The 26,496-nt window shown below is 49.2% G+C and overlaps 1 protein-coding gene across 7 annotated transcripts in view; it reads right to left on the bottom strand.

Moving 5' to 3' along the window:
- Actn1 (actinin alpha 1) overlaps positions 1-15,462 on the bottom strand; it is a 93,058-nt gene extending 77,596 nt beyond the window's left edge. For 4 of the 7 annotated variants that reach the window (XM_063241077.1, XM_003472376.5, XM_003472374.4 and 1 more), the window contains exon 1: positions 15,273-15,462. In XM_063241077.1, the coding sequence (XP_063097147.1) occupies positions 15,273-15,377 (105 nt within the window). In that variant the 5' untranslated portion in view covers positions 15,378-15,462. Of the gene's footprint in view, positions 1-15,001; positions 15,024-15,272 lie in introns of those variants that run through there. The other 3 variants (XM_063241073.1, XM_063241074.1, XM_063241072.1) reach the window with 2 other exon arrangements.
- Positions 15,463-26,496: the final 11,034 nt, after the last annotated feature.

Here is a 26,496-nt window from a genome sequence, read left to right as displayed (position 1 = left end):
AGTGATAAACACAGCACTGGGACTTCACTCTTCAGGATCAGAGGGCCACCCCCAGGTTCCCCTGGAATGTGTGTGTCAGGAGAGAATCTGGAGCTCAGGAAGGGGGAGCTCAGGAAGCCGCTCTACTGAGGGGCTTCCCCAATGCAACAGACCACCCAACTGGTGCTCAGCACCACAGGAACAACCTGGCACCCAGGAAAATGGGCATCAATGTGGTCTGTGGCCCGGCAGCCATGGAGTCAACTTCTTCATCTCTCAAGTTGCTTTTGTAAAGTGGAAATGAAATTATCAGAATATCTTTTCTTCACAGGGTGGCTTCAGTGATTCACTGACAGAATGCAGATTCCAGACTCGTTCAGGACAAGGCTGTACATGTGGGAATGAGAGGGAACTGTCACACCAAGATCACTTCCTCCGTCCCTGCTCCCCTCCTCAACTGCAAACTCGAGTCAGGCATGGTCGGAGAGAGAGCAATGTCCAAAACAGACCAGCCCACACCGGCCAAGACCCCAGGGGCTGTGTGTGTCCATCCACAGGTGCTCCGAGCCCACCCACAAGGATGATGTCAGCCCATGGTTTATGTGCTCAGATTCCCAAGCGTAGCCTCACAAGGAATGAACTCACAGCAGAGTGCACCTGGAAACCAGACTGCCACTGTCTCTTCCCCTAAGGGGGAAGGGTTAGGTGGCAGCACAGGTCCCTCTGGCTTGGCCATTCTGTGATCTGATTTCTCTAAAGGGCTGCAAGGGACTGCAGGCCTAGCACTGGGCTCTGAGTAAAGCAACTAAAAGACAAGGCCAGGCTGCTACTGACACCAGTAGCTTGGGCAGATTCCAGGCTGGACCCACCGAGTTCACATAGCAGGCAGCTGCCCGCACAGCAGGCCTGTGGGCCAGCCAAGCCAACACAAAGGACTGATTCTGAACAGCCCACCTTGCAGGGGGCAGAGAGGTCCACCCACTCCAGAGCCACCCCACCCAGAGGGTGGACCATTCAAACTAGCAGTCCCAGGGCACCTGGCTTCCCATCCAGGCCACACCCTAAAACTACATTCCTGGATCAAAAAGTGAACTATGGCCAAAGACACAGAGTGTTGGCCCACCCCTCAAGGGAAGCTTTCACCTGGCCCCACCCTGGCCACCCTTGAGGACACAGAAAGCTCCTAAAGATAACAGTTAGCTTCAGGGCTAGGCTGAGAAGCCCAGAGGTCAATCTCAAGGTCACTTGAATGGGCTGTTTCCCACCAGAATACAGAACACGAGCTCAGCCTCAGACCCTGGAGAAGGTCTCCTGCAAGCAATCAGAGCTTATAAGGGAGCTGCTACTGCCATCCCGCCACCAGCTCACCACCACGCCACAACCCAGTCTCCACACTTTACAGGCAGGGCTCAGGTGAGACTTGACCAGTATCACATGGTGGCCACGGGCAGCACAAATGTAAGATCGGAGGACTCCTGAAACCCTGTTAATTAACACACGACATTCTTCCTGCTTCCAGGTGACAGGGCGGGTGTATGCCAAGCAGCTCTCTGGCCTCATAGTTCAAAAAAACAACCAACCTTTGCACACCTAGCCCAACAGAAAGGAAGGAAGCAGGTGAATGAAGGCCCTGCTGGACCTCACATCTGCCTGATCCACACCCCTTGGGGTGTGATGGCTAAGGACAGTGGGCTGCTGACCCCCACCTCTCAGGAGAGGGCCCTGGAAGAAGAAAGCCCAACAGGCCTGGGGTTTAACTCCTTTGAGATCTCTAAGCGCATACGACAGGGCTAAAAATTCTCTCAGATTTTTTGAATCAGGGCTCAGCCAAGTGGCAAGACTCTACCCTCCTGGAGACAGGGGCAGAGTGCAAAGGGATGTGCCACTATGACGGGTACCTTAGGAGGACTATGAGGTGGACAGCTGGCCATGAGGAAAACTGCAGTTGGACTGTCTGCCAGCGAGCTGGGAAGCCAGCGCTGCTTCCTCACCGCCCTGCACCTGGACAGCCAGGGAGGGAGCCCAGGAGAATGAGAAGGGTTGAGGTGCTCAGAAGCTCTGGCCCCCTCAGATCATGAGTCTGGCTTCCTTGGCCTCTGGCCTCCTCCTGAATCCATGGCACACCTGAATCCCCAGGCTGGGAATCAACCCTGTGGCTGGCGTGGCCTGTGGCAATTCTGATCATCATCATCACAGCCACAGAGCATCTGCCAAAGCTCTCCCGCAGGCTGCCCATGCTCCTGACCAGAGGAAGCTGCTGTGCAACACACAGGAAGCCAGACGGGCTGGTCAGGGGTGCTCCTGAGCAGTCACACCTGCCAGGGGCCCCCAGTGAGACCTCACAAGCCCACCATCCTTCAACTGAGGAGCCTCAAGTCAGGCACAGATCCCTGACATCCCCTTGGCATGCTCCAATTGTCATTAGTGCCACGAGTTTCACAGCAGTGCCCCCAGAGTGCAATGAGGGAAAGAGCCGGCTGCCAGGACATCTGTCCCGCCCAGCTCCCTCGCTAGCCTCTCAAGCCCAGGCACCGTGCAAAGCAACAGCTGAGAAGCTGAGACCCAGGGGAGAGGAGAGGGTGACAGAGGGAAAGTAGACAGGGATGCAAGCAACCAGGCTGTGGCTCCACTGGCTGCCCCCAGGGACCTTGGGATCAACCAAGCGGGTCCCTCCTGACAGTCTACACAAAGCCTGAACTGTATCAGGAGCACAACCTCTGCCTTGCAGACCTGAACTAGCTCCCAAATGTTGCAAGATGCCCCTGTGAGACACAGCTATAAATTCCTTTTGACACATTCCCAAATTCACAGCAGTTTTCTGTCATTACATATTGTGTTTCATCAAGAAGAAATAAAACTGGGCCTGGTGGCCCATGTCTGTGATCCCAGCACTTGGGAGGCTGATGCAGAAGGATCACCATGAGCTCAAGAGCAGCCTGGGCTATGCAAGGATTTCAAGGTCAGCCTAAAAAAAAGTAGCAACTGTGATAAAATAGCATAATAGCACGGTACTGGCCAAAACACAGACCTGAGAAACAGTGAAACATATTAGAAGATGCAGACACAACTACAAAGACACTCAGCCACTTGATCTTCGACAAAGGTGCTAAACACATTTACTGGAAGAAAGACAGCCTCTTTAATAAATGGTGCTGGAAAAATCGGCTTTCCACATGCAAGGGACTAAAACTAGACCCGCATCTATCACCATGCACTAAACTAAAGTCAAAATGGATTGAAGACCTAAATATTAAAATAGAAACTAAATCTACTGGAAGACAAAGTAGGCAGAAATCTTGAAGACACAGGGATAGGCAGAGAGTTCAAAACCCACACTGCATGGAAAGTACTTCAAAGAATCAACAACTGGGATCTTACTAAAAAGTTTTTGCACATCAAAAGAAGTCACCAACAGAGTAAAAAGCTCACAGAATGGAAAAAAAACTTTAGCCAAGTGTCCCTCTGACAAAGGACTTCTATCTAGCACATATAAAGAACTGAAAAAGTCGGGCCCCCCAAATTTAACAACCCAAACCAAAAATGGGCTTCTGAAATGAATATGCACTTCTCAGATGAAGAAATACAAGTGGCAAATAAATATATGAAAAAATGTTCAACATCACTGGTCACTCAAGAAATACAAATTACAACAATACAGAGATTCCATCTCACCCCAGAAAGAATGGCTATCATCAAGAAATCAACCAATAACAAATGCTGGCAGGGATGTGGAAAAAAGGAACGCTTCTCCACGTTGGTGGGAGAATAGACTGGTACAACCACTGGAAATCAGTGTGGAGAGTCCTCAAAAAACTAGGAGCAGAGGTCCCACTCAACCCAGCTATTCCCCTTGTGAGGATTTTCCTAGGAGATCTCAAAACATCATACCACAGCAATACATGAGCACCTATGGTTTTGGGGTATTGTTTTTTTTTTGGTTTTTTTTTTTTTCAATCTTTTCTGAGGCAGGGATTTATTACATGATTCAGGCTGGCCTTGAACTCACTTTACAGCCCAGGCTGGCCTGGAACTTGCAGTGATCCTCCTGCCTCAGTCTCCAAAGTGCTGGGATTATAGGTATGCACCACTGTGCCCAGGTGCACCCATGTTTATAGCAGCACAATTTGTAATAGCTAAATCTTGGAAACAACCCAAATGCCCATCAGCCAGGAATGGATTTAAAAAATGTGTATTTTATACAATGGAGTACTATTCAGCTATAAAGAAGGATAAAGTTGAGGCTTTTATAGGTAAATGAATGCAACTTCAGACCATACTCATAAGTGACATAAATCAAACTTGTAAGTCTAAACACATATTGTCTCCTTCATGTAAAAAATTGAAAGAGGAAATAATATCCAAAATGGGTAATAGCTATTATGAAAGGGAAAGAGAAAGGAACTGCTCAAAAGGAATAAACAACTGGGATAGGGGAAAGGAGAAAAGAAAGGAAAAGATTGTATATATAACACACACAAGATAGTTATACTATCAATCTGTTAATCAAAAAGAATGGTTTGTACTTTCATTGTTTGATTGATCATATTTTTTATGCCTATATCATATAATCTGAACTACTTTGAAGATGACAATATGCAATATATTAACCAGTGTTAATCGCTGCTTATTTTGTTTTGAAATTCTGTATCATCCTTTTTATTCTTTTTTCATTTTAAAGTAAAAATAAAATTTAAAAACAAATAATAAAAGAGCTGAAGATAGTGACACACACCTGTAATCCCAGCACTTGAGAGGCTGAAGCAGGAAGACTATGAGTTCAAGGCCAGCCTGTCTAATATAACTATCACCCTGGGAAGAGAAAAAAAAGGAGCAAAGTAGTGTGGTTTCCTGAACACTGCACTCTCAAAGCCCCAGGAAGTCACAGGCAAGGGAGCCGGCACTCAGGGCACAGGAGCTAGATGCCAAAAACAGCCTGGGAAGAAAGAAAATAAAGAATTAGAACTGACTTCAACCCTCCCTCACCAAAGCCCAACAAGTCTTTAAACTACACCCAGGAGCGGGCAGCAGATATTCAGTAAGAATCCAGAGGCAGGTAACTGGGTTCCAGTCTCACCTGCCCATCACGGGACTGTGGGACCTGGACAAGCCCTCCAGGTGCATCTCGCCAGGCAAAGGTGGGAAGAACCAGGTGCACAGCAAAGACTGGGTTTTAGACCCACAGCCAGCAATATAGGCCGGAAAGGTGCAAACTACGTCCAGAGAGCGAAGCTAGCAACAGTAGCTAATGGCAGTGAGGAAAAGGAAGGGGTTTGGGGAGAACCCTGGGCCTGAACTCCACACTGCACTGTTGCCCTGAAATAAAATTCTGAAACCAGCATGGTCACTGTGACCTAGCTTCAAGATCAGGAAAAAAACTCCTTCTGTAACCACTTGAACCTTTCAGGCCTCCCCAAGCCCTCTCAAATGCCCTGCTCCTCCCACTGGCTGTCCTGTACTCCCAAGCTATTGATACAGCCCTATGCTGGCCTTTTCCTCCTCACCCAGGAGCATCTGTGAGGAGGGTCAGCAACAGGGCTCCCAGCTGGGCACCAGGGTGCTCTCACCATGCTGAGCAGCCTACCAAACAGAGAACTCAGTGTGGCGTTCATTAAAAAAAAATACTACATACAATCAATTTCTAAATTTACTACAGTGTAACTTTAAAAAAAAGAATGGCTGGAACATAGCTTAATGGTAGGCCTAGCATGCACAAGGCCCTGGGTTTCATCCCCAGCACCACGAAATAAAACCAAACAAAAGAAATGAAGGGACAAAAGAAAGAGGTGTCTTTATTTGGACCCCAGTGTAGAAAATATCCAGATTTCATGGTGTGCACAGATTCTTCCCAACAGTCCTGGACACCAATGACCCGGATGAAGGACAGGAAACCAAGGGTCTGGCCCTATTTCCCTGCCCTAGGAAAACATGTTCATGACTGCCTCCCGCGTGTCTGAGTCTGGAAAAGCACTCTGGGTTCCTGGAAAGAAAGGCCCTTCCAAAATATCGGGAACTCGACTGGCAAGTGCTGTGATGTATTATCTGGAGGCTGTCTGCGGTGTCTGAAGAGAGCCACTCCTCTGCCAAAGCCAAGGCCTGAGCCAAAAGCAACAGAGGGGCTTCTGGGAGCTCCTGTGTCTATATTTAGGACGAGAAGAGAGGTAAGGATCCTAGTTCCTGTGCTGGGACTTGAATGAGGAGGATTAAAAACTCTGCATCACTATCCATCCCCAAAACACTGCGTTGTGGGTGACACTGCCATGGCTGGAGCTGAGGAGAACGCACAGAGCCTGCTTCTGGAAATCCCTCCCACCCACCTGCAAGCTCGGCTCTGCGCCTCTCTGGGAGGCCAAGTCCCTTCATGGACCTGCTGGAAAGAGCCCACCTCAGAGTCATCTCACCTACAGAGGACTGGAAAACAGAGCTCAACACCAGGCCATCTTACTCCCATTTGTTAGAATCAGCTCTGCAGATGAACTTTAAAAAAATACATAAATCTTCAGGCCCATAAACATATTCCCCAGCAGGCCTAGTCTGGCCTCCAATCATAGACTTGTGACCTGTGACTGTGCCCAAACAGCCCCAGGGGTGCAACCACCAAGAAAGAGGAACAATGATCTAACACAGAGGTGGCTCCTTTCCCCCAATCGACTGATTTTCTGCCCTGAGGAGAACCACCAGGGGCTCTAATTTGCCCCACAAAGCCAAAGCTAGGGTCTGGAAATGGTACTGTCCTGCTTGGTGCTACCCCCAGCTCAGCTCACAAGCTCCCAGCCCAGCAGTGCCAACCTAAGCCCCCAAAATGGCATACCCCATTTTCCTAACAGTCCCAAGGCTTTAAATAAGCGCCTCAAGCTTCACAAGGGTTTCATGGATGCAACTTAAAAATCAAAATAAACACGGGCCAGCTACCTGGTTCCCCTGGTGACCACAAAGGAAGACTTGCCAAACAAAGGAGGTAGCAGGTTAGGCAGCAGAGACCAGGCGGGCCACTGACTTGGAGCAGGAGTGGGCACCAGGGACAGAGAGAGTGAGGAGCCTCCCAGGTCAGGGACCGGAAGCTTCCTGACAAAGAAATACAACAGCACCCTCCATTATCTATTCAACCAGCACAAGTGAATTCAGAAAGGCCCACACCCTGTGACGTGCACCTATAATGCCAGTTACTCAGGAGGCTGAGGCAGGAGGACGTAACTCCAAAGCCAGCCTGGATAACTTAGCAAGATCCTGATCCTGTCTCAAAAAATTTTTTAAAGCCTGGGAGCGTAGCTCAGTGGTAGAATATGCCTAGCAGATGGGAGGTCCTGAGTTCAATCTCCAGTGTCCCACTCCCCCCCAAAAAAGAATAATAAAAAGAAGTTTATGCCCACCTTATTTAGTCTCAGGACCTGCTAGCTAAAGACCTGAATTGAAAACCAATCCTACCTTATTTGGACTGCAGTAGAGATTTTGGTAAAGTTACGTAATTTTTCTGAGCCTTACTTTTCCTGCCTCTAAAATGGGGATACAGACAAATGTGGTGGTACATACCTATTAGCCCATATGCAGGAGGCTCACACTGGAGGATCACAGCAAGTTCAAGGCCAGCCTCAACCACAAAGCAAAACCGTCTCAAATAAAAACAAAACAAAACAAAACATGGAAATAGCTGGGCATACACATCTATAATCCCAGCACTTGATAAGCTGAGGCAGGAGGATCACTGAGTTTGAGGCCAGCCTAGGCTATATAGTGAGGTAAAGGCCAGCCTAAATTACATAGTGAGACCTTGTCTCAAAAAACAAAAAATAAAATAAGGATAAGACCTCCCAAGTTTGCTGATCATGATTAACAGAGATATATCACATCATGATTAATGTGAAAGCATAAATGTTAAGAATCATGAATCATAGGAGTCCTTGACTATACACCATCTCGAGTTGTTCTTATTTCATTTATATTTAAAACTTGTTTTTCAATTAAAACATAAACTCCTTAAAAGCAAACAGTGCGTCTGCTCCTGGTTAAGAGCAGAGTCTGCCTGTAATTTCAGCCACTTAGACGGAGATAGGAGGATCACAAGTTCAAGGCCAGCCTGGGCAACACAGCAAGAGACACTGCCTCCAAAAAAACAAGAATTCTAAGGTCCTGAGGTCAATATGCCTGGCTTTGTTCCTAATCTGGTTTAATTAGCTGGTCATGTTAGGGCAAGTTACTAAACTCTGCTGTCTAGAAAACTAACAGTTACCTTTTCTCCTCAAAGGATTGCTGCACAGATAGGTAATGCAAACCATTTAACCTTCCATCAGGTTTAACTCAGTCTTTTGACCTATTTGGGAGATGGGGACATTGTTAATAAATACTGTTGGTCAGTATTTAAAAAAACTCCTTTCCAGCCTTCCTCTGGTACCTTCTCTTCCTTCCCCAGCATGTGGGCAGCGTGTACTTTCCTCTCCCAGTATCTGGGGCTCGGGAAACACTTCAAATCAAATGGACAGCTCCCTCTGAGGCAACTCTTCCTCTGCAAGGCCGTGCGCGCTCCTCTCTGTCTCTGAGCTCCTGAGCTTCCTTCCTCTGAGAAGACTGATCATACCACATACGCTAGCGAGGCTGCTGTGAATGCTAAACACGGCCACTGGCACAACACGTCTGACACAGGCCCCATGCAAACACGGCTTCCCTCCATTCTCCACCCCCAAGCCTTGGGGTGACAGGTCTGGAGAGGACCCTGCCCCCTCATAGGGAGAGCAGATCCCAGCTCCAGAAGTGGCCCACAGTAGCCAAGGACCAAGCAGGCAGTTTCCAGGGGAACAACATCCTCCGTATCTCCACCCTCGCTGCCTTTTATTCTCCTCCTGGCTCTGTAGTGGGCTAAGTCACCTCTCCCACCATTGCTAAGCAACCTCCTGCAGAGGAGCAGTTGGCCCAGGCCTCCCCGCCGCACACCTCCACCCCAGAGGGAAGCTGCTCCGGCCTGTGAGCCCTGGGGTCCTGCGGGCTTCACATTCTCAGGTCCCCAGCCCACTCCCCAAGGACCAGGACCTGGGGGACAGGGAAGGCCACCCTACCCTACCTCCAGGCTTGTTTGCCTGTGCTCACCTATCACCTATCTATTCTTAGTCAGTTTTCACAAAGAGGATCCCATCAGATTGTGTTTATGAAGATCTCATCTCAGCTCTCCTCCCTCCCCGGGACCTCAGGGCTCTGGCCCTAGAATCCGTGAGCAAGAACATCAACAAGGCACAAGCAAATGAGGACAGGGAACGAGGGTGGCAGACGCCACGGAAACTCCTGTGTCAGTGTTCATCTCTGGAAGGTGGGATGACAGGCAACCGTCATGTTCTGCTTTCTATCAGTCTTTCCAAAATTGGTACATAATTCACATGCGTCAATGTCACCGTTTTGAACTGCTCCATCCAGTGGTGCTGAATATATTCATGAGGCGGTGCAGCCCCGCTGCTAATTCCAGGACGTCGCCATCTCTGGGGTTTGTCCACATTTGCTTGTGTTTGGTTCCTGCACGTGCCAGCATTTGTTTACAAGCACCAAAGCAAAGCTGTGAGGAGTTCAAATGCCAGCGTGGGTCCCAAAGCGACACCTGCGGCTCAGGATCCTGGAAATGCTGCAGGTGCAAGGGACAGCTGCTGACATTCAGCATGTGAGCCACTGTAACCACGAGGAGGAAACGAATTCTCCTGTAACTTTGAGAAAACTCTGTTCCTGCCCATCTTGGGTCTGTAGAAATGACCTGTCCCAACTGCTGGAGATAACCAGTTCTTACTCATCCACCTGGGAGGAGACTGGATCTGGAGGAAGCCCTGGCCACTCCAGTCCAGTCACTCCACGGCCACTCTGGGGTGCCTCAGGGGAGCACATGGAAAAGGCAAGTGGGGTCATGAATATTGCTTTGGGGCCCAAATGTCACCAGCCCGGTCTCATGGTGGTCCCTCCTCAACCACCCCAGGCTCCAGGCCAATGGTGGCCATTTCTCTGGTCATTACTGGCATAGCCTATGTGGCCCTGGATCTTTCTGTTCCCCTCTGCACCTAAAACCTGACTTCTCTGAACCCACACAAAGAGCAGCACACCTGATTCCTATGAGGGGCTCAGTTAACACTCATTGGTTGACTGTCTCAGGTCCAAGCTTTTTCCTGCAGCCACACAGCAAATGCCCACCCCAAGCTCTTATCTCAGGCTCAGGCTGCCCCAAGCAGAGGCTGCCCCAGGCAGAGGCTGCTGGCTCCAGACCCACAGGAGGCACCAAGGTTTGTGTGAAAGTCCTCAGGCCAGATTCATGGTTTGTGGCCCCTGGCCAGGCGCCCAGACCCAGGCCTTCCTGAAGAAGATGAAAAGGGAGGTGACTCTGAAGTGCTTCCCTGAGAAGCCAGCCTCCCGCAAACCAGCTTCCTCCTTTCCCTCTTGACGAAGAGGAGGACCCCGCACCCTGAAGGAGCCTGCAGCCTCTTACTCCTGCAATCCCAGCTCCAGCGTCCCTAGAGGTCCCACCGTCCCCCACACACTGAAAAATCTGGGTCACAGGGCACTCTGGGCCTTCTCACAGCTGCCTGAGAGCCAGCAGCCTCTGCCTCTGAGGCCTTGCGGCCCAGCCCTACCCCACTCTTGGTCTACTCCTCCAGGCTGTCAATCACACCAGTCAGCGAGGCACCTGTGCTCAGCACACCCACGTGGAACAGGGTTTGGAGAGGAAGGCACTGCAGCAGGTAAAACAAGGCTGGGAACCCGAGGCTAGGAAAAGCACTCTGGTATTAAAAGGTGGGCCTGAGGAACTCCCCTAGGCTAAATGGATTTTTTTGTGTGTCTTTTTTTTTTTTTGAGACAGGGTCTCGCTGTGCAGTTCAGGCTGGCCTTGGGCTCACTTTGTAGGCCAGGCTGGTCTCCAAATTGCAACAATCCTCCTGCCTCAGCCTCCCGAGTGCTGGGATTACAAGAGTGCACCACCACGCTGGGCGGCAAAGTGACTTTTAGAGGTCATTCATGTTATGTGGTTATTTTCCCTATATAGTAAGTAACAAGCCAAGGAGACTTTTTAGAGCACTTTTAGCATCCATTTCTTCATCCTGGTTACCCAGAATTCAGGAAAAGAGAGGCAAGAGTCTGTATCATTTCCTAGGTAAAGAGACTGAGAGGACAGGTTTGGTAACTTAGAATGAACCACAGCTGAAGAACTCAGGGTCAGAGGTCAAGGACAATGTAATTCCCGGAAACCTATCTCTGGCAACCCTGGCTCTCTCAAAGAGAGGTTTATGCAAAACCTGTTGGTAAAGGCCACAGAAACACAGGTTCATCCAGCAGTCATCATTCAGGAGCATTCACCACATGCCAGGTGCTACGGTGATCTCCCTACTTAGAGTATGTCATTTAAATCTTCATGTAACAGATGTGAGACGGGCACCATCCTGCTTTTAATGTCCTGGCCATCCCAAGGTAAACCCAGCCACGTAGTGCCTCTGCTCTTTGCAATCCCCAGCCTCTGTGTTGGTTAGCTTCTGTGATGGCCTTGATTTCCAGAAGCAGATAAACGATGTGGCCTATCTCCTGGGACCTGGCTTAGTGTGGGTGCAGAAGCAGGATCTGGGCCTTATCCACACCACCTTCATTCACCTGCCAAGGCCACCGCTCTGTCCACTCTGTTTTAACATCCATTCACTCAACAAATACTGATTAAACCGCTCCACATAAAAAAAGGCACAGGGCCAGCAGCTGTGGGAAATACACATTCAGCCAGAAGCTGACTTTGGAGTAAACGGAGGACACTATTTAACAGCAGTCACTGCCATTTACACATCACCCGTCTACCCACATCAGATCACTTATAAACAACGTACTGGAGCCTAAGAAAGGAACTTGTCCAAGGTCACAAGCTTACAAGTGTACAGCCAAGTTACCGCTCCATGTCAACGTTCTTGTCAGCCTGCAAACACACAGATACACACATGCAAGGGTGGGATGAGACTCATGTGAGGCCAGATGAGCTAGGGGCCATGGCTGTCCTGCAGACCCCTTAGGAAAAGCGGCTTCCAAGTTAGCCTGGAAGGTTAGGAAGACTGAATAGTGGGCAAGCACAGGTACCTCCTCCACTCCCCCTGCCCTGTCCACTCTGTAACTGCATTCTGCATCTGGAGGCAAGAGGACCAGAATCCTCACTGAAGCATTCTTTGAAGAAGAGACAAGCCATGGCCAACTCCGTTCAGCTCCTTGGGTCATGCCTCTTGCCTGCTCAGACTTCTACCTTTTTTCCACCAAGGAAACATTTCTGAATGCCTCATTTCACTGGAAACCACAAGAACACTGGGCAGTTGGCAGGGAGGAATGCAGTTTACTTACAGGTGAGGAAAAATAAGCACCCTAAGGACAGGGACCCAACTGGTCTAGCTAACACTGAAGCTCAGGGACCACACCTGGCTCATAGTCAATACTCACCAAACATTTGTGGAATGATCTAACTTTACAAGGCTCAAAGAAATAAATGACTTGCCTAGACTCTCACAAATACTGATGGCTGCAATAGGGCTAAATACAGGTCCTTCCAGGAACCAGGGATTTAGCTCAGGAGCCTGGCAAGCACCAGATCATGAGTTCAATCACTGGTACCAAAATAAATAAATAAATAGATACAAATAAAAACCAGTTATTTTCTCCTACCTAGAGACTACTGGATCCCATAGTCCTGCTTCCCCTCCTCCCATCTGTCTCTCCCCAGCTTCCCTCAGAAATGATTGGCCTCTCTCCACCTGTGGGCTCTGGTTCTCCACAACCTCTTCCCCTCCCACGAGCTAGGAGCGTGTAAGAAACTACTCACTGCTGTAAATCTTATATAATACCACTCCCCTATATCCCTGTCACTCTGCTGAGAACCTGGCAGGCCAGAAATTCTGCAGACGTGAAAACACAGAAAGAAACTGAGAATTAATGGCAAGGGAAATAAAAGCCTGGGAACCAGAGGGCCTTGTGCGTGTCCCCTGGTATCAGTCCTCCCAAAGCAGGTATGGGCTCTCCTGGTCCCAAGATCCTCTGACTCCAGATGCCAGGCCCAGCTTTCCTGGCCACAGGGACAAAAGAAGGGAAGCTGCCTGTCCCCAACACAGGTATACCGCAGCTCCACCAAGCTCCAGCCCAGGACTCAGGGCTGCTTACTTTCCCTCTCTGGCCTCCATAGCTTCATCCTTCAGTGTGCCCAGCTCGCACAGCTGTTGGGAGTAACAACTGGGACAATCTAGGTGACATGATTAGAACAGTGCCTGACACACAGCAGCCAATACCAGCTCTTGACTCTTGTATTTATCCCAAGATGACCAAATTTCCAAGGCGACCTGTTTCCACCACATCAGAGTCCAGGAAATCTGTTTTCTTTCCAAATACATTTAATGTTTTCATTCATACATGTGATAACGCTGAATATTTATAGTAAACCCAGGATCCATCTTCCCCTCAGGAACTGAGTCTCACAGCCATTCCAAGGTCTGGTTTTTTGGGCAGCGTCATCACTCCTGCCCCATCCAGGTTCAAACTGGTTACTTCCAGCAGGGACTTCTTCTCCTAGGCAGGAATCCCATGGAAGATCACAGGACATCTACCATCCTACTCCCACCCCCCCAATCTGACTTTAAATCTATTCTCAAGAAGGCTTCACCTTGAAATTTAAAAATAAGAGTCCCCTGCCTGGTCTCCCATGGCAATTTTCAAATTGCACCCCCCACCAACAATTTTCAGCTCCTCCAACAGCCCAGTGGTTCCAGGAAACAAGCTGAATGAATGCGGGGTCTGTGGCCAGCCCTTCAGTCCCCGCTGTCCCAGAGGGGACCAACAGGGAGAGAATAGGGATTTAAGCAACTGCTGCAAAGTCAAAGAGCCTTCCCTTATTCTGTGGCTGTATAGGGCCGGGCACAGAGAAGCCCCAGGCGCAGGGATGCAGGTCAACGCCACTTTGAGGAAGCCCATTTTGTGTTTTAAATTACCTCTGCGTGTCTGATGATGTGAGTAAAAAGGGCACCGTTTCAGGGCTTAGGATTCCTGAGTGAGCTAATACAGGATGCCTTTGGCTGAGGAAAAAAAAACTTCAGTCGGCTCTCTAAAACTTCCCCCCTCCTTTTAAGTTTAAAAAAGGGAGTGAATGTTACCATTTTTGGACATGAGCACTCTCCCTCAAGCCCAGCCCTAACCGCACTATCCAGAGGGACGAGCCATCCTGTCCCCCCCACTCCCGGATCAGCGGAGGGGGGAGTATGCAACGGGGAGGGACCGGATGGGAGCCGGCAGCTGGGGGCGAGTGGGGGGGACAGAGTACGTGGCCGCCTGGGGCAAGGGCTTACCGCGCAGGCAGGAAAAAGGGCAGCGTTGGGGGCGCTCCGCTCCCCAACAAGCGCGGTTTCTGACCCCTTCCTGCCACTCGCCACTACCAGGGTCCCCCCCCTCCCCGCCAGCTCCCCAGCCCGCCCCGATGGCGGAACGAGCACCCCGCACGCGGAGCCCGGGACGCAGCTCCGAGGCTAAGCACAGATCCACAACTGACCCCAAAGATCTCGGGAGCCCGTCCTGCGCCCTGGGGCCCCTCCACACAAGCCCAGCTGCCCACACTCGCTCTTGACCAAGAAAAGAGCGGGAGTCAGACAGGCAGGACGCACACGCAGAGCCTGTGCCACCGGCCCGGAGTTAAGCAATAAAACGGTTCGCCGTGCTGACCCCGCCCCCACAGGCCCGCCGGGAGCCCGCGGACACCCCCCCACCCCGGTTTCCTGCGCGCTCCTCGCGCGTCCATCTCCAAACAGACCCCGAGCCTGCCGCCAGCCCCTTCAGCACCTGGCTTCGGGCTGGGGTCGGGGGCACACAGAGCCCCGGGCGCCCGGCCCCGCAGGTACTGAGACCCGGGCGGCCCAGGAAGCGCGCTGCCACCGCATGCCATATGGAGGCGGCCAGGAGGCGGGGAGGGGAAAGAAAAATCGATCCCAGCCAGCAGCCACCGAGCCGGGGTCTCAGCCCCAGCCTCCACAGCACCGCCCCCGAGCCCTGCCCACGCGAGGATGCTCACGGCAGCCGCGGGGTGACCTGGATCGTGGCCCCGAGGCGACCTGCCCGCCCGCGGCGCCACCTCCCAGCGCTCAGATCGCCGTTCGCGGGCATGGGGCTTCCGCCCCGCGCCTGTAACCCAACACCCCACCTCACCGCGGCCGCACGTCCCCGCCCCCGCCCCTGTGCGCCGGGAACCCATTCGGAACCCGCGCATGGAGCGCGGCGAGAGGAGCGGGTCCGGGCTCCGGGCTCAGAGCTGGGGGCTACCACGGGCGGGGGCGGCCGCTAACCTTCCTCTGCTGCTTCTCCCAGGCGGGGTCCAGGAGTAGGTCCCGGTCCCAGTCCTCTTCGGGCTGCATGTAGTCGTTGGTTTGCTGGGAATCATAATGGTCCATGATGGAGCGCGTGTGCTAAGGGATGGCTTGCTTCCTCCACCTTCTCTCCGGGCGACGGCGGCGGCTGCCCCGGCGTGGGGAACAGGGAGTCGGCCGGGCCGGGCTGGGCTGGGCTGGGCTGGGCTGGGCTGGGCTGGGCTGGCGGGCCGGGCAGCTCCCGTGCGCCCGGTTCCGCCGCGGCGCTGCACGGAGGCTGCGGCTGCAGCTGACGGCTGGCGGCTGGCTGCTGGCGGCGGCGGCGGGAGCTCGCTGGCTGCCTGCTTCGTGCGCGCTCGGACCTAATCTCCGCGCACACTGAGCGCGGCCGACACACTCGCACTGCGGGAGGCGACGCGGGCGGAGGCGGGGGAAGGGGCAGAGCCTCCCGAGGTTCTCCATTGGCCAGGCCGACTTGCCCAAACTTCCCCCGGTCGCCGCTCATTGGGAATTCCTGGCATCCGTCAGGCGGGCCGCTGCACAGAGGTGGACCGGCGGCCCCGCCCGGCGCGCACGCCCCCGCCCACTCCCCGGGTGCCCACTCCCCCGCGGCTCATGTGACACCAGCTTACGCGGAACGGGACCGAAGCCGGGGACACCTTCCAGAGCTGTGCGATCGAGCAGCGGCGCGTTCGGGAGCCGAGAGCCGCCGGGATTGGGCCGGCGCACCGGCGGGGAGGCCCCAGACTCGGGCGCACCGGCCGCCCTGCGCTCCCGCGCGGGCCGCAAGCCAGAGGCTGGCCCGGGGCTGGGAAAGCCGGAGAGCATTTCGTTTTCTCTTTCCCGGTAACCAGTGGGCACCCCAGGAAAGGGGGCGGGGAGGGCCAGCAAAGGAAAGGAATTTCCTGACTCCGCCGCCGCCGCGCCCCGCCCGGCCCCGCGACCCTGGCGATCCCCGCCCGCCGCGGCCAGGTTTCTCGCCAGTGAAGGGCGCTCGGCGCTCCCGCCTGCCTTTTCGGCCTGGTGTCCGGCTCTGGGACTGCTTCGCCTCGGTCTTCCTGGAGAGCGGCTGGCTTGTCCCATATCCAGCGGCAAGCTCGGCGGGCTGGAGCGGCCAGAGCCTTCTACGGGGTCGACCAGCGTGGTCTGCCGAGGACAGACCTCCAGCATCATCCTGAAAACTGGGCGGAGGGTCCTGAGTGGCCTACGCACACCAGGGCCCCTTCGCATATACACATACCTGACAGGTGGAGGAAACTGAGGCTCGAAGAGCGAAACTGGCTCAGGATTCCACAGACCGATGCTGTACCCTTAAGTTTGACAGCTTTATTGTTACTGGATGAGGAAGGAGGTCAGGATTGGTGAATCTGCTTGGTACCTGGTTAGACTTTCTAGAGTTAATACAAGGAGAGTCTCAGGGTGATGGGGGAAGCGGTCAGCTCCTAGAGTGCTGGAATTACAGGCACCTCCAGGACAGTGAGTCTGAAGATGCAAGTGAACTTTCAATACATTTTAGACCCTGATGTGGACAGCAGATGTGTCCATCTTTCATCGCAACCCCTGGCATGTCGGGCTTACATTTGAAATCAAACTTGTGTCCAGGACCCTGCAGATACCAAAATCTGCAGGTGCTTGAGTCTCTTACATGAGGTTGCCTGTGCTGATTTATAACCTGTGCGTGGCCTTCTTGTATTCACTGTCTCTAGATGACTCATAATATCTAATACCATGTAAATGTGACACAAATAATATAGTGTATTGTTCAGGGAATGACAAGACAAGAAGTGCACATACTTGACAATTTTTTTTTTTTTTTTGCAAAAGGCCACAACCCCTACCATGCACAGATTAGACAAAAATGTGATACCTGAGGTAGATCGTGGAGAAAGTGGACAAGGGACTGTGGGGACAGAGAAGAAGAACACTGGTCTGAATGGTTCCTTTTTGGAGGAAACGAAACTCCAGGGAACCTGCAGGAATGAAAGGCAGATCGAGTGTGGGAGGTTGACCCAGGCAGAAGGAGCAGCATGAGCTAACACAGCTGGCCAGGAAACTTCGGTGCGCAGAGGTATCTTAACCTGCAGGCCTGGAAATCTGGTCCTAGATGGGCAACAGGCGGGGCTGGAGGGATGTTTTCCTGTGCTGTGTGAAGTGTGTGTGTGAGGGCGACAGGCTGGCTGTGAGCTGAAGAGCAGCCACAATAATGCAGGTAAGTCTGGATGAGAGTGGATGGATAAAATACTTTGGAACTAAAATTAAGGGCCTTGGGAGCCTTGTTAGGTGTCAGGAGGGGAAACAGATCATGGAACAGACTCTGGCTTATATATAGTGCATTATCTTATTTAAGCTCCTTTAGCAGAGAAAATAAACCGAGACTCAGAGAAATAGTAATTAGTTCAAAATTACAGTGACTTCTAGATCCATGACCTTGACCAGTGGTTCTCAGTCCTAGGATATTTGGACTTCCCTCCTCAGGCAATACTGGTCGATGTCTAGAGTCATTCAGGATTGTCATCTAGATGGGTTAATGTCAGTATCTGGTGGGTAGAGGTTAGGAATGCTGCCAGACATCCTACGACAACCTGGACAGTCTCCTCACAAATAATTCTCCAACCTAAAGTATCAGTAGGCCTGAGGTTGAGAAACCTTGCATGATGCACAGGTTTAGAGTTTGGATGATCTGGTGAGTGAGGAAGTATAACCAAAAGAGATAGAACAGAAGAAAAGGGTCAGGAGTAGAACCATGGATTGAGTTGGAACACACTGAACTTACATGAATGAGTAGCCCTGACCCCAGGGGAAGCCAATCTGTGAGCCATCTGCGTGGGGTTGCACTGACATTGTGAGGCCATCCATGAAGGACTCCTGAGAGAATATGAGGTGAGGAGCCTGGCAGGTGATGCTCAGAGAGGGAGAGTTAAGGAACAAGACTGCCTGAAAGACAGCGCAGAAATGGTCACAGCCTCAAGTAAGGAGAGCCTGGAGCCTGTGGCGTTGTAGAGGTCAAAGGTGTGAGGTTTCAAAAACCCAAAGGAATCAGCAACATGAGATATATGAAAGAGTCAGGCAGATGACACCTAAAATGTGTTCTTTGACTGTGATGGTTGAAAATTCATGGAGGATTTGGACTGTTGATTTTAGTAGTTAAAGCTGTGAGTTTAACACTGCGAAGTGAGGAATAAATGAAGGCAGGGAATATGGAAGCAAAAGCACCCTGATGGCCAGTAGTTAGGGGAAAAGTGGGATCAGAGGAGGATTTCTTCTAGGAGAGCAGAAATGTGAGTTTCTAAGTCTAAGGAGTCTAAGGAGCCAGGTGAGAGGAGAAAGTTAAAAATGTAAGCAAAGGAGGGTGAGGGTCCTGAAATAGGACCCTGTGGCTTAAGGACACCAGCTAGAGGGTAATCCACAGACAAGAAGAAAGACACCGGGGCTGGGGATTTAGCTCAGCGGCATAAGCACCTGCCTTGCAAGCAGGCGGTCATGAGTTTGATCCCTGGTACCGATAAAAATGAAAAAGACAAAAAAAAAAAAAAGACACCCATCTTCTGAGAAAAGCAGAGGATGAGAATGGCCACAGTGTGAGGGAAGAGTGTTATAAAATAGATTCAGACAGTAACTAACAAACTTGGGTTTCTCAATTAGAAGAAGGCTGTTGGACTTGGTGGCACATATCTGTAATCCCAGACTAAGAGAGCCAAGTCAAGAGGATCACTGTGAATTGGAGGCCAACTGGGGTTACATAGTGAGTTCAAGACCAGCCTGAACTACATAGCTAGACCCTGCCTAAAGCAAACAAAATAGCAAAATAACCCTCACTAGAGAAACATGGTTACATAAAATGTTGATTATTTTTAGGGCTATCAAGGTACACATGTGTTTATGATATTCATTCTATTTCCCTATTAGTGAACAAAGACAATCAAGTACATGCAAGTGTACTAGTCATAGGCTCATACCCCAGTGATTCTGGGCATGTGTCCACAGCCATGTGACCCCCACCAAGTCCAAACAGAAGGCACTTTGGGCACCTCAAGTTCTTCGTGTCCCTTCTATCCTATACTTCTGACCCTCATAAATAGCATTCTAACTTTGTGTTGTGAACAATTATTCTTGTTTTTGAACTTAAGGTAAATACGTACATATACTTTGCTTCCTGGATTTTTAGTTCCATTAAATGGCTATGCAATTCATTTACATGGTGGCATATGTCAGTAACATCAGTAGCTTTTTGTTGTGCTTTTGTTTGTTTTGTTGCACAAAGATAGCCAGGTGTGGAGGCACATACCTGTAATCCCAATATTTAGGAGATGAAGCCGAAGGATCACTGCCAGTTCAAGGCCAGCCTGTGCATTAGCAGTGGGAGCCTCTCTCAAAAAAACAAAAGAAAAAAAAATTACATGATGATAGCCTGAGTAATTTACTGTTCTGTTGATGGGCATTTGCATTGTTTACAGTTTGGGGCTACTATGAATAAAAAGTACTATGCAGACTTTGACGTGTATTTTTGCTGAACAGATGCATGTATTTCCCTGGAGCATATACCTAAGAATGGAATTGCAGGGTCATAAGTTGGACATATGTTTCACTTTAGTAAATACTGCCAAACAGGTTTTCATATTTGCTATAACAACTTACTCTCTCTTAACAGCATGGTATGAAGATTTCAATTTTTCTGTATCCTATCACCCAGTATTGTCAGTTTAAAACAAAAAACTAGCCATAGTGGTTGGTAAACAGTGGTTTCTTTTTGTGGTTCAAATCTCTTCACATGCATATTTATTATCTGAGTCAATAACACCTTTCCCACAGCTATTGACTCTAATAGTGATTAATTGCCAACTTAATCAATGGGCAAGATAAGAGACAATAACATGCATATTCTATTAATTTTCTGAATTGATTTCATTCACTCCACACATGCTTATCAGGCAACTGCTTTGAACCCAGCCCTGTTACTGGAAGTAAAGATGAAGACCAAGCAAGAGCTGAGCATATAACCCCCGTACCTGTAATCTCAGCACTTGGGAAGCTGAAACAGGTGGATCTCCTAAACCCAGAAGTTGGAGACCAACCTGGGCAACAAATAAATACTGATCATGTCTTTAAAAAAAAAAGTAATAAGGGGCCTGTGGCTTTGGCTCAGCTGCATAAGTGCCTGCCTGGTGAGTATGAAATCTTGAGTTCCATCCTCAGTACCAAAATAAATAAATAAATACAGCAAATAAGATGGTTGTGGTCATGTCCCTCTAATAACGAATGGTACATGGCCAATAAGTATTCACTGGATGACTCTCTGAGGAGGCTGCTTAGTCTTGGGTGGGAGCTGCTTTGTCTGCTTTAATAGGAAGCTGGAGAAACTATGATGTGTAAGTTTTCAATAAAAAGTCAAAGCAAAACAGTTCTTTAAAAAAAAAAAACTAGGCTTGGGATTTAGCTCAGCAGCACAGGCACAGGTGAGTCGTGAGTTCAATTCCCAGTTAAACCCCACCCATGGTTATATGTGCCTATAGTTCCAGCTGCCTAGATCACGGGAGTCTATGAGCTTGAGACCAGCCTGGGCAATATGGGGAGAGTCAGCAAGAAGAACAACAAGGAGAAAAGATTCACCTAGGAGACCACGCCACCACCTTCCTCCCGGAGCCAGGCTTTGTTGTCCTTTCCCATCAGTGCTTTGGATTTCGCTGGGTGCAGAGACAAAGGAGCCAAGGCTGTAGCCAGAGTTCTTGTCATTTCCCATAAAAGGGGACGTGAACTGAAACTCAAGGAGCTCATCCCAACAGTGGCAAGGAAGGACTGAAGCTCCTATTATTGGGGGCCTCCAGGCTCCCTCGTGGGCAGCAGGCTGAGGCTCCCCTGTGACCCATGCTCCAGAAAGTGACCTCAGAGGGTCATAGCTGCTCTGCTGCTGTACTCTCCAGGGAAGGAGAAGGCGTTGCAATGCTGTAGGTTCTGGACAAACCACCGCACAGCTGCACTGTGCCAGCAGCAAGTGGGGAGGCTCCAAAGGAGCCCCAGTTCTCCCTGAGCTCCAGCCAGGCCCAGGCCAGAGCTGCCTTCTAGAATTCAACCATTAGCCCAACTGTCACCGAGGATAAAATGAACTGGACTGATGTGAGCAGCAAAAGAAAGAAGGCAGAAGCCAGCTCACCAGCACGCAAATCAGTGCTGGCTGGTTCCTTTTCTCTGCCGTATGGTGTGTGCTTGGCCGGCCGGCCCTGTGGAGAGATGCGCGGAGGTAAGATCTGCAAATTCTGGGAACTAATAGCACCCTGAGCCTCACAGCCCTTCATCTTGGAGAGTTTCTTTTCTTTTCTTCCATTCCAAGCTGCAGAGCCATAGTCGCTGTCTCCTCATGGTCTCTTCTTGAGAGCTAGGAGCACAGTGCTCACAGAGAGCACCCTAGTCCAAAAACCTAGCATCTGAGATGCTGCAAAATACATTGCCAACCTAAAACAGCACCAATGGAAAAATGCACACTTGATCTCATAATTAAAACTTACACTAAAAACATGGCATAAAATTGCTTTCAGGGTTTGTGTACAAGGTGCTTGTGAAACCTAAAGGAATTTCATGTTTATACTTGAGTTCTGTCCCCCAAGGTATCATATTAGGTATAAATATTCCAAAACCTGAAATACTTCTGGTCCCAAGGACTTCAGACAAGGGATCCCCAACTTGTGTTTGTAGAAGACTAGAAGGAGATAGAAAAAAACTCTGTGGTTTATTGAGTTGCTAGCTTAGAAAGCCAGACTTCACTTTTTTTCCTGGCCCCAATAGAAATCTAATTAATGGGCTCACTCACACCAAACTTAACAGCACACAGCCTAATATAAGGCCCAATACATAGCAGATGCCTTGCTTCAGTCTTTCTGGAATGCAATATGGCTTTGGTCACATCTCAGCTCTCTCTGTTATGAACTCATGGGTGACTCTTGGAGGCCAGTCCTTTGCCAAAGCCCACACAGCAGTTCCTACATCAGGAGTCCTGAGCCCTTGAGAAGCCAGTGCTGGAGAAACTGAGTTCACTCTGGCCTGTATGTACCCCAAGTAGCAGCCCTCAGCCTTCACCTGGCCTAATTCCTCCACTGCCAGCTTCTGCCCAGCTGGGGATGTTTGCCATAGGACCATTCCCGCCCAGCAGAGACTCATCTGGGATGGGGGTAGTGGGCAACTTGCCCCTTGCAAGCTCTCTTGCAAAACTGACACAGAGCAGGCAGGACAGGTTCTTGGGTTGCCAGCCTCTGCCAAACTCTTCAGTCTCAGCTTTTCTAAGGCTTTTCTAAGGATGATACTTGCCCTCCCTGCAAACTGCAGGAATAAAACCCAAGCAAGTGACCTTGAGGTCACTTCTGAGGGCAAGGATCGCCATGGCCATGCTTGTTAACTGTCTTCCCTGGGCTCTCCAGCCAGAAATGGAACATTCCCCTGGCTATTTCCAGTTCCCAACAAATGCAAGAGCAAAAATTCAAACCATCAGGGGAAATTCCTATTGAGTAATAACCCTCTCCCCATCACATGCACCTTGGGAGGCTTGGGGAGGGAGTGACCAGGGAGCTCTTAGCAACTGGGGCCTTGCGCCTTCCACAGAGACTGGAGCCCTGCCCAGTCACTTCCAAGGAAGTGACAGGATGGCATCAGGGCATGGGTATCCTTATGTGGAAGGCAGACACTGCCAAGGAAGCACCCCGGAATCAAGAGTCTTACAGAATGAGAGGCTGGACTGGCCAGGTGGTCTTCCAACTTCCAGGATACTATTCCAGCCTTCCAAGAACCCCCTCATGGACTCCTCTGTGCCTCCCTGTGATAGGAGGGTTTGCAAAGTGTTTCATTATCTTGACTATGAAGTATGTTTCTTTATAAAGATACAAATCCTCACAAAGTTACTTAGTTTCTGTCTTAATGTTCTTTAGATGTATACAAACATAAAGTACTAACTTCTGAAGCATTTAGGCTTACTATTAACAATAAAATCCAAACAAGCTTACAGATTCTATTTAAAGGAAACTATGAAGCCAGTAAGATTCAAATTGGCAACAGTAACTGAAATGTTACTGTTGCTGTTTGCAGAAAGTCAGGGACCGCTCCCAGCATGATTGAGCTCTGACTGTGATTGAGCAGGTGGTTCTCCGCACCCAGGAAGCGGGGATTACAGCGTATTAGGCGGTGACTCAAGTCTCCTACCACTTATCCTGTGTGAACTCCTGTGCAGGGCATCATTTAACCTTCACTTAGGGAACACTATAATGCGTGAAGTTCCTCTCTGCGTTTTCTCATTAACAGTCATCAATGGGGCTTAAAATTTTTTAAACCTTTGAGGATCTTTCTCTCAAGTTTCAGTGTCCTTAAGAATTGCCTTCATCTCCTTTCACAGCAGGGCTGTGCTGGGGATACAGTTATTCATTCAGCCATTGTTTATTGAGTGCTTAGTATGGGTCAGGCACAATTCTAAATCCATAGGCCAGAGTCTAGAATGAACAAAAGTCCCTTTCCTGGGAGCTTACTTTTCAGTGAAAAAGACTGATAAGAAAAGAATAAACAAGTAAAACAATATAATAGTATAAAGCTCTAAGAAAAAAGAAAGAGGACTAAAGAGTGTGGAAAGACTTAGAAGGAGGTTGCTTTTTAAAATTTTTATTAAATTATTTAGCAGTACTGAGAATTGAACCCAAGGCTTTCACACTGAGCTACACTGTCAGCTCCTTCCTCCCCTTTTCTAAAGATGAGTTCTCACTAGATTGCCAAATTTCTCAGGCTAGGCTCACACTTCCAATCCTCCTGACTCAGCCTCCCAGAGTGCTAGAATTACAGGCATGCACCACCATGCCCCACCCAGCTACAAGGAGGTTACATTTTTTTGTTTTATTCATTTTTGAGACAGGTTTTTATATATAGTTTAGGCTGGCCTTACACTCATTATATAGCCCAGGCTGGCCTTGAACTCTCAGCAATGCTCCTGCCTCAGCCTCCTAGGTATTGAGATTACAAGTGTGTGCTACCATGCCTAGCAAGGAGGTTATGTTTTTAACCGTATAGCAGTTTACCCCAAGCATCACTTGGGCAGCACATTTATTCATGTACTGACTGTTCTGAGTTGTTCAGGCATGTGTCACCTCAACTAGTCAGGCCATTCTTGTTTGCATGAGATACGCTTGCATGTCTATTTTAAATCAACTATTTTTACATTGTCTTTTATTTAGAACATAGAACATAGAATATAGAACATTGTCTTTTATTTAGAACACAGAACATAGAACATTGTCTTTTATTTAGAACATAGAACATAGAACATTGTCTTTTATTTAGAACATAGAACATACCTTTGATGTTTGTTTCTAGTGAAATCTAATAATAAGTTCTGGTTATTTTCTTTTACTAGTTCTTGTTTATTTTATTTGTGAAAAATAACCTATCAAGTAAAAACTCTTACCACAAGTACATAAGATAACAATTTTTATACTTTTCCAGAACTCAATGATATTAATACAAAATAGACACATTTGGGACACTGAGACTGAATAGGAAGGAAGTGCCAAACGATCTGCAAAAGAAAACAAAACACTGGAAAAAGGAAGAAATGTTAGCATAGAGAGAGAAAAAGTCTGTGTTCTGAAATGGAAAGACAAAAAAGACATCTTCTTATTGTCGATAATTCATAGTAGAGCAATGGTAGAGCTTGAAAGAAGAAACAAAGCTAACAAACTTCTAATAATGGTTAATGATTATAATAATTCTATGGGTGGCGTTGACAGAGTTGACCAACATCTAACAAGTTATCGTATAATCAAAACGTGAGGCAACTTCTGGGAAGATGGCGGAGCAGTAGGCTGTAGAGAAAACAGCCTCTCTGAGAGTCACTGTCCGAACGCTGGAATATAGCACTGTGAGGAAAAGAAGAAGGCAGGCAGGGGGTCCCCCGGACCCAGGAAAAATCTGAAGTGTGAAGTGAAGCCCACAGAGAGAGTGAAGAGAAAAACTTCACAGAAGAAGAAGGCAGGGGCTGGAGATTTAGCACAGTGGCTCAAGCACTTGCCTGGTAAGTGCAAGGTTGTGAGTTCAATCCCCGGTACCAAAACAAAATGAAGAATAGGAAGAAAAATTTTACCCCTCAAGAGCAGCAGTGAAGGGAAGCAGCAGACATGGAGGACTACACTGGCTGGCGGTGAGTGCGGAGGACTTAGTCTCCTGCAGGGGGAGAGCAGTTAGCCAGGAGCCATTTTGGAGATGGGCAGGATAAGCACAGAACCAAAAACTGCTGCCAGCTTCCTCCAGCAGCTCCCGGCTGGGCACAGACCCATGGAAGCTGCTTGGACCGCAGTGAGCCCAGTGAGTCTGGTCTCAGGGCAGGCCTGCTGAGACTCCCCACTACTCTGCCATAAAGCGATTCCTGGATTCCAGGGACAGAATGGCACAATCTGGGACTGTCTCCACAGGCTGTCTAGGAGGGAAACCAGAGACAATCCTGGAAGTGAAGTCTTTTTCGTGTTTGTTTTGTTTTGTCTCTTTCTGCTTCATTGTTTTTATATGAGTGTGAAAGCTGTTCCTGTCCTCTTTGGGGGTTCTGTTCTGTTCTTGCTTTTATCTCTTCCGTCTCTCTTTTCCTTAAGTCTTCTGCACCAGTTTCCCCAAGTTGGTGTGATCCTCATTTGTCCCCCAACCTTACTTCTAATCTCTTTCTCTTCTCCCACTTCTCTATTTTCTCCTTAATCTATTTTAAATTTAAACCCAAGAGCAACACTGACATATTACTGACTTATATATATTGCATATAGTTATCTGGTTTATTTTATATTTTGTTATATAATCACAAACCTAGTTCATATGGTTAAAAGTTGCACATGAAGGGTTGGCTCAGTTTCTTGTTTTTTAGGCTGTATTTGATGCTATTGATACTACGATAACCAAAATTGACATAATCGTTCTAAATAGCTGCTGGTCTTGACTGAGTTTAACTGAGGGTCACAGACAATACAGTGGCATGGTCCAAAGAACAGGGACCAAGCCAACAAGCAACAACTTTTCATCTCCAACAAACTGAAAATGTAAGATCTTCCAACATACTCAAAACCCAAAAGCCAGCTACACTTGGAAGATACCTCAGAGAAGTAATCATCACCTAAGTGTGCTAACTACTACGAATAAAGCAACCCACCATAGGCAATTTATAAGCATCACCCCAGAAATTAAACTAAAAAAACCACAGGAA

The sequence above is a fragment of the Cavia porcellus genome, unplaced genomic scaffold (assembly GCF_034190915.1).
Source record: "Cavia porcellus strain 051 isolate PalLab524CR breed Dunkin Hartley unplaced genomic scaffold, mCavPor4.1 scaffold_31, whole genome shotgun sequence".
Lineage (NCBI taxonomy): Eukaryota > Metazoa > Chordata > Mammalia > Rodentia > Caviidae > Cavia > Cavia porcellus.
The sequence above is the reverse complement of the archived record's forward strand: the minus strand, read 5'-3'. Positions and strand labels throughout refer to the sequence as shown.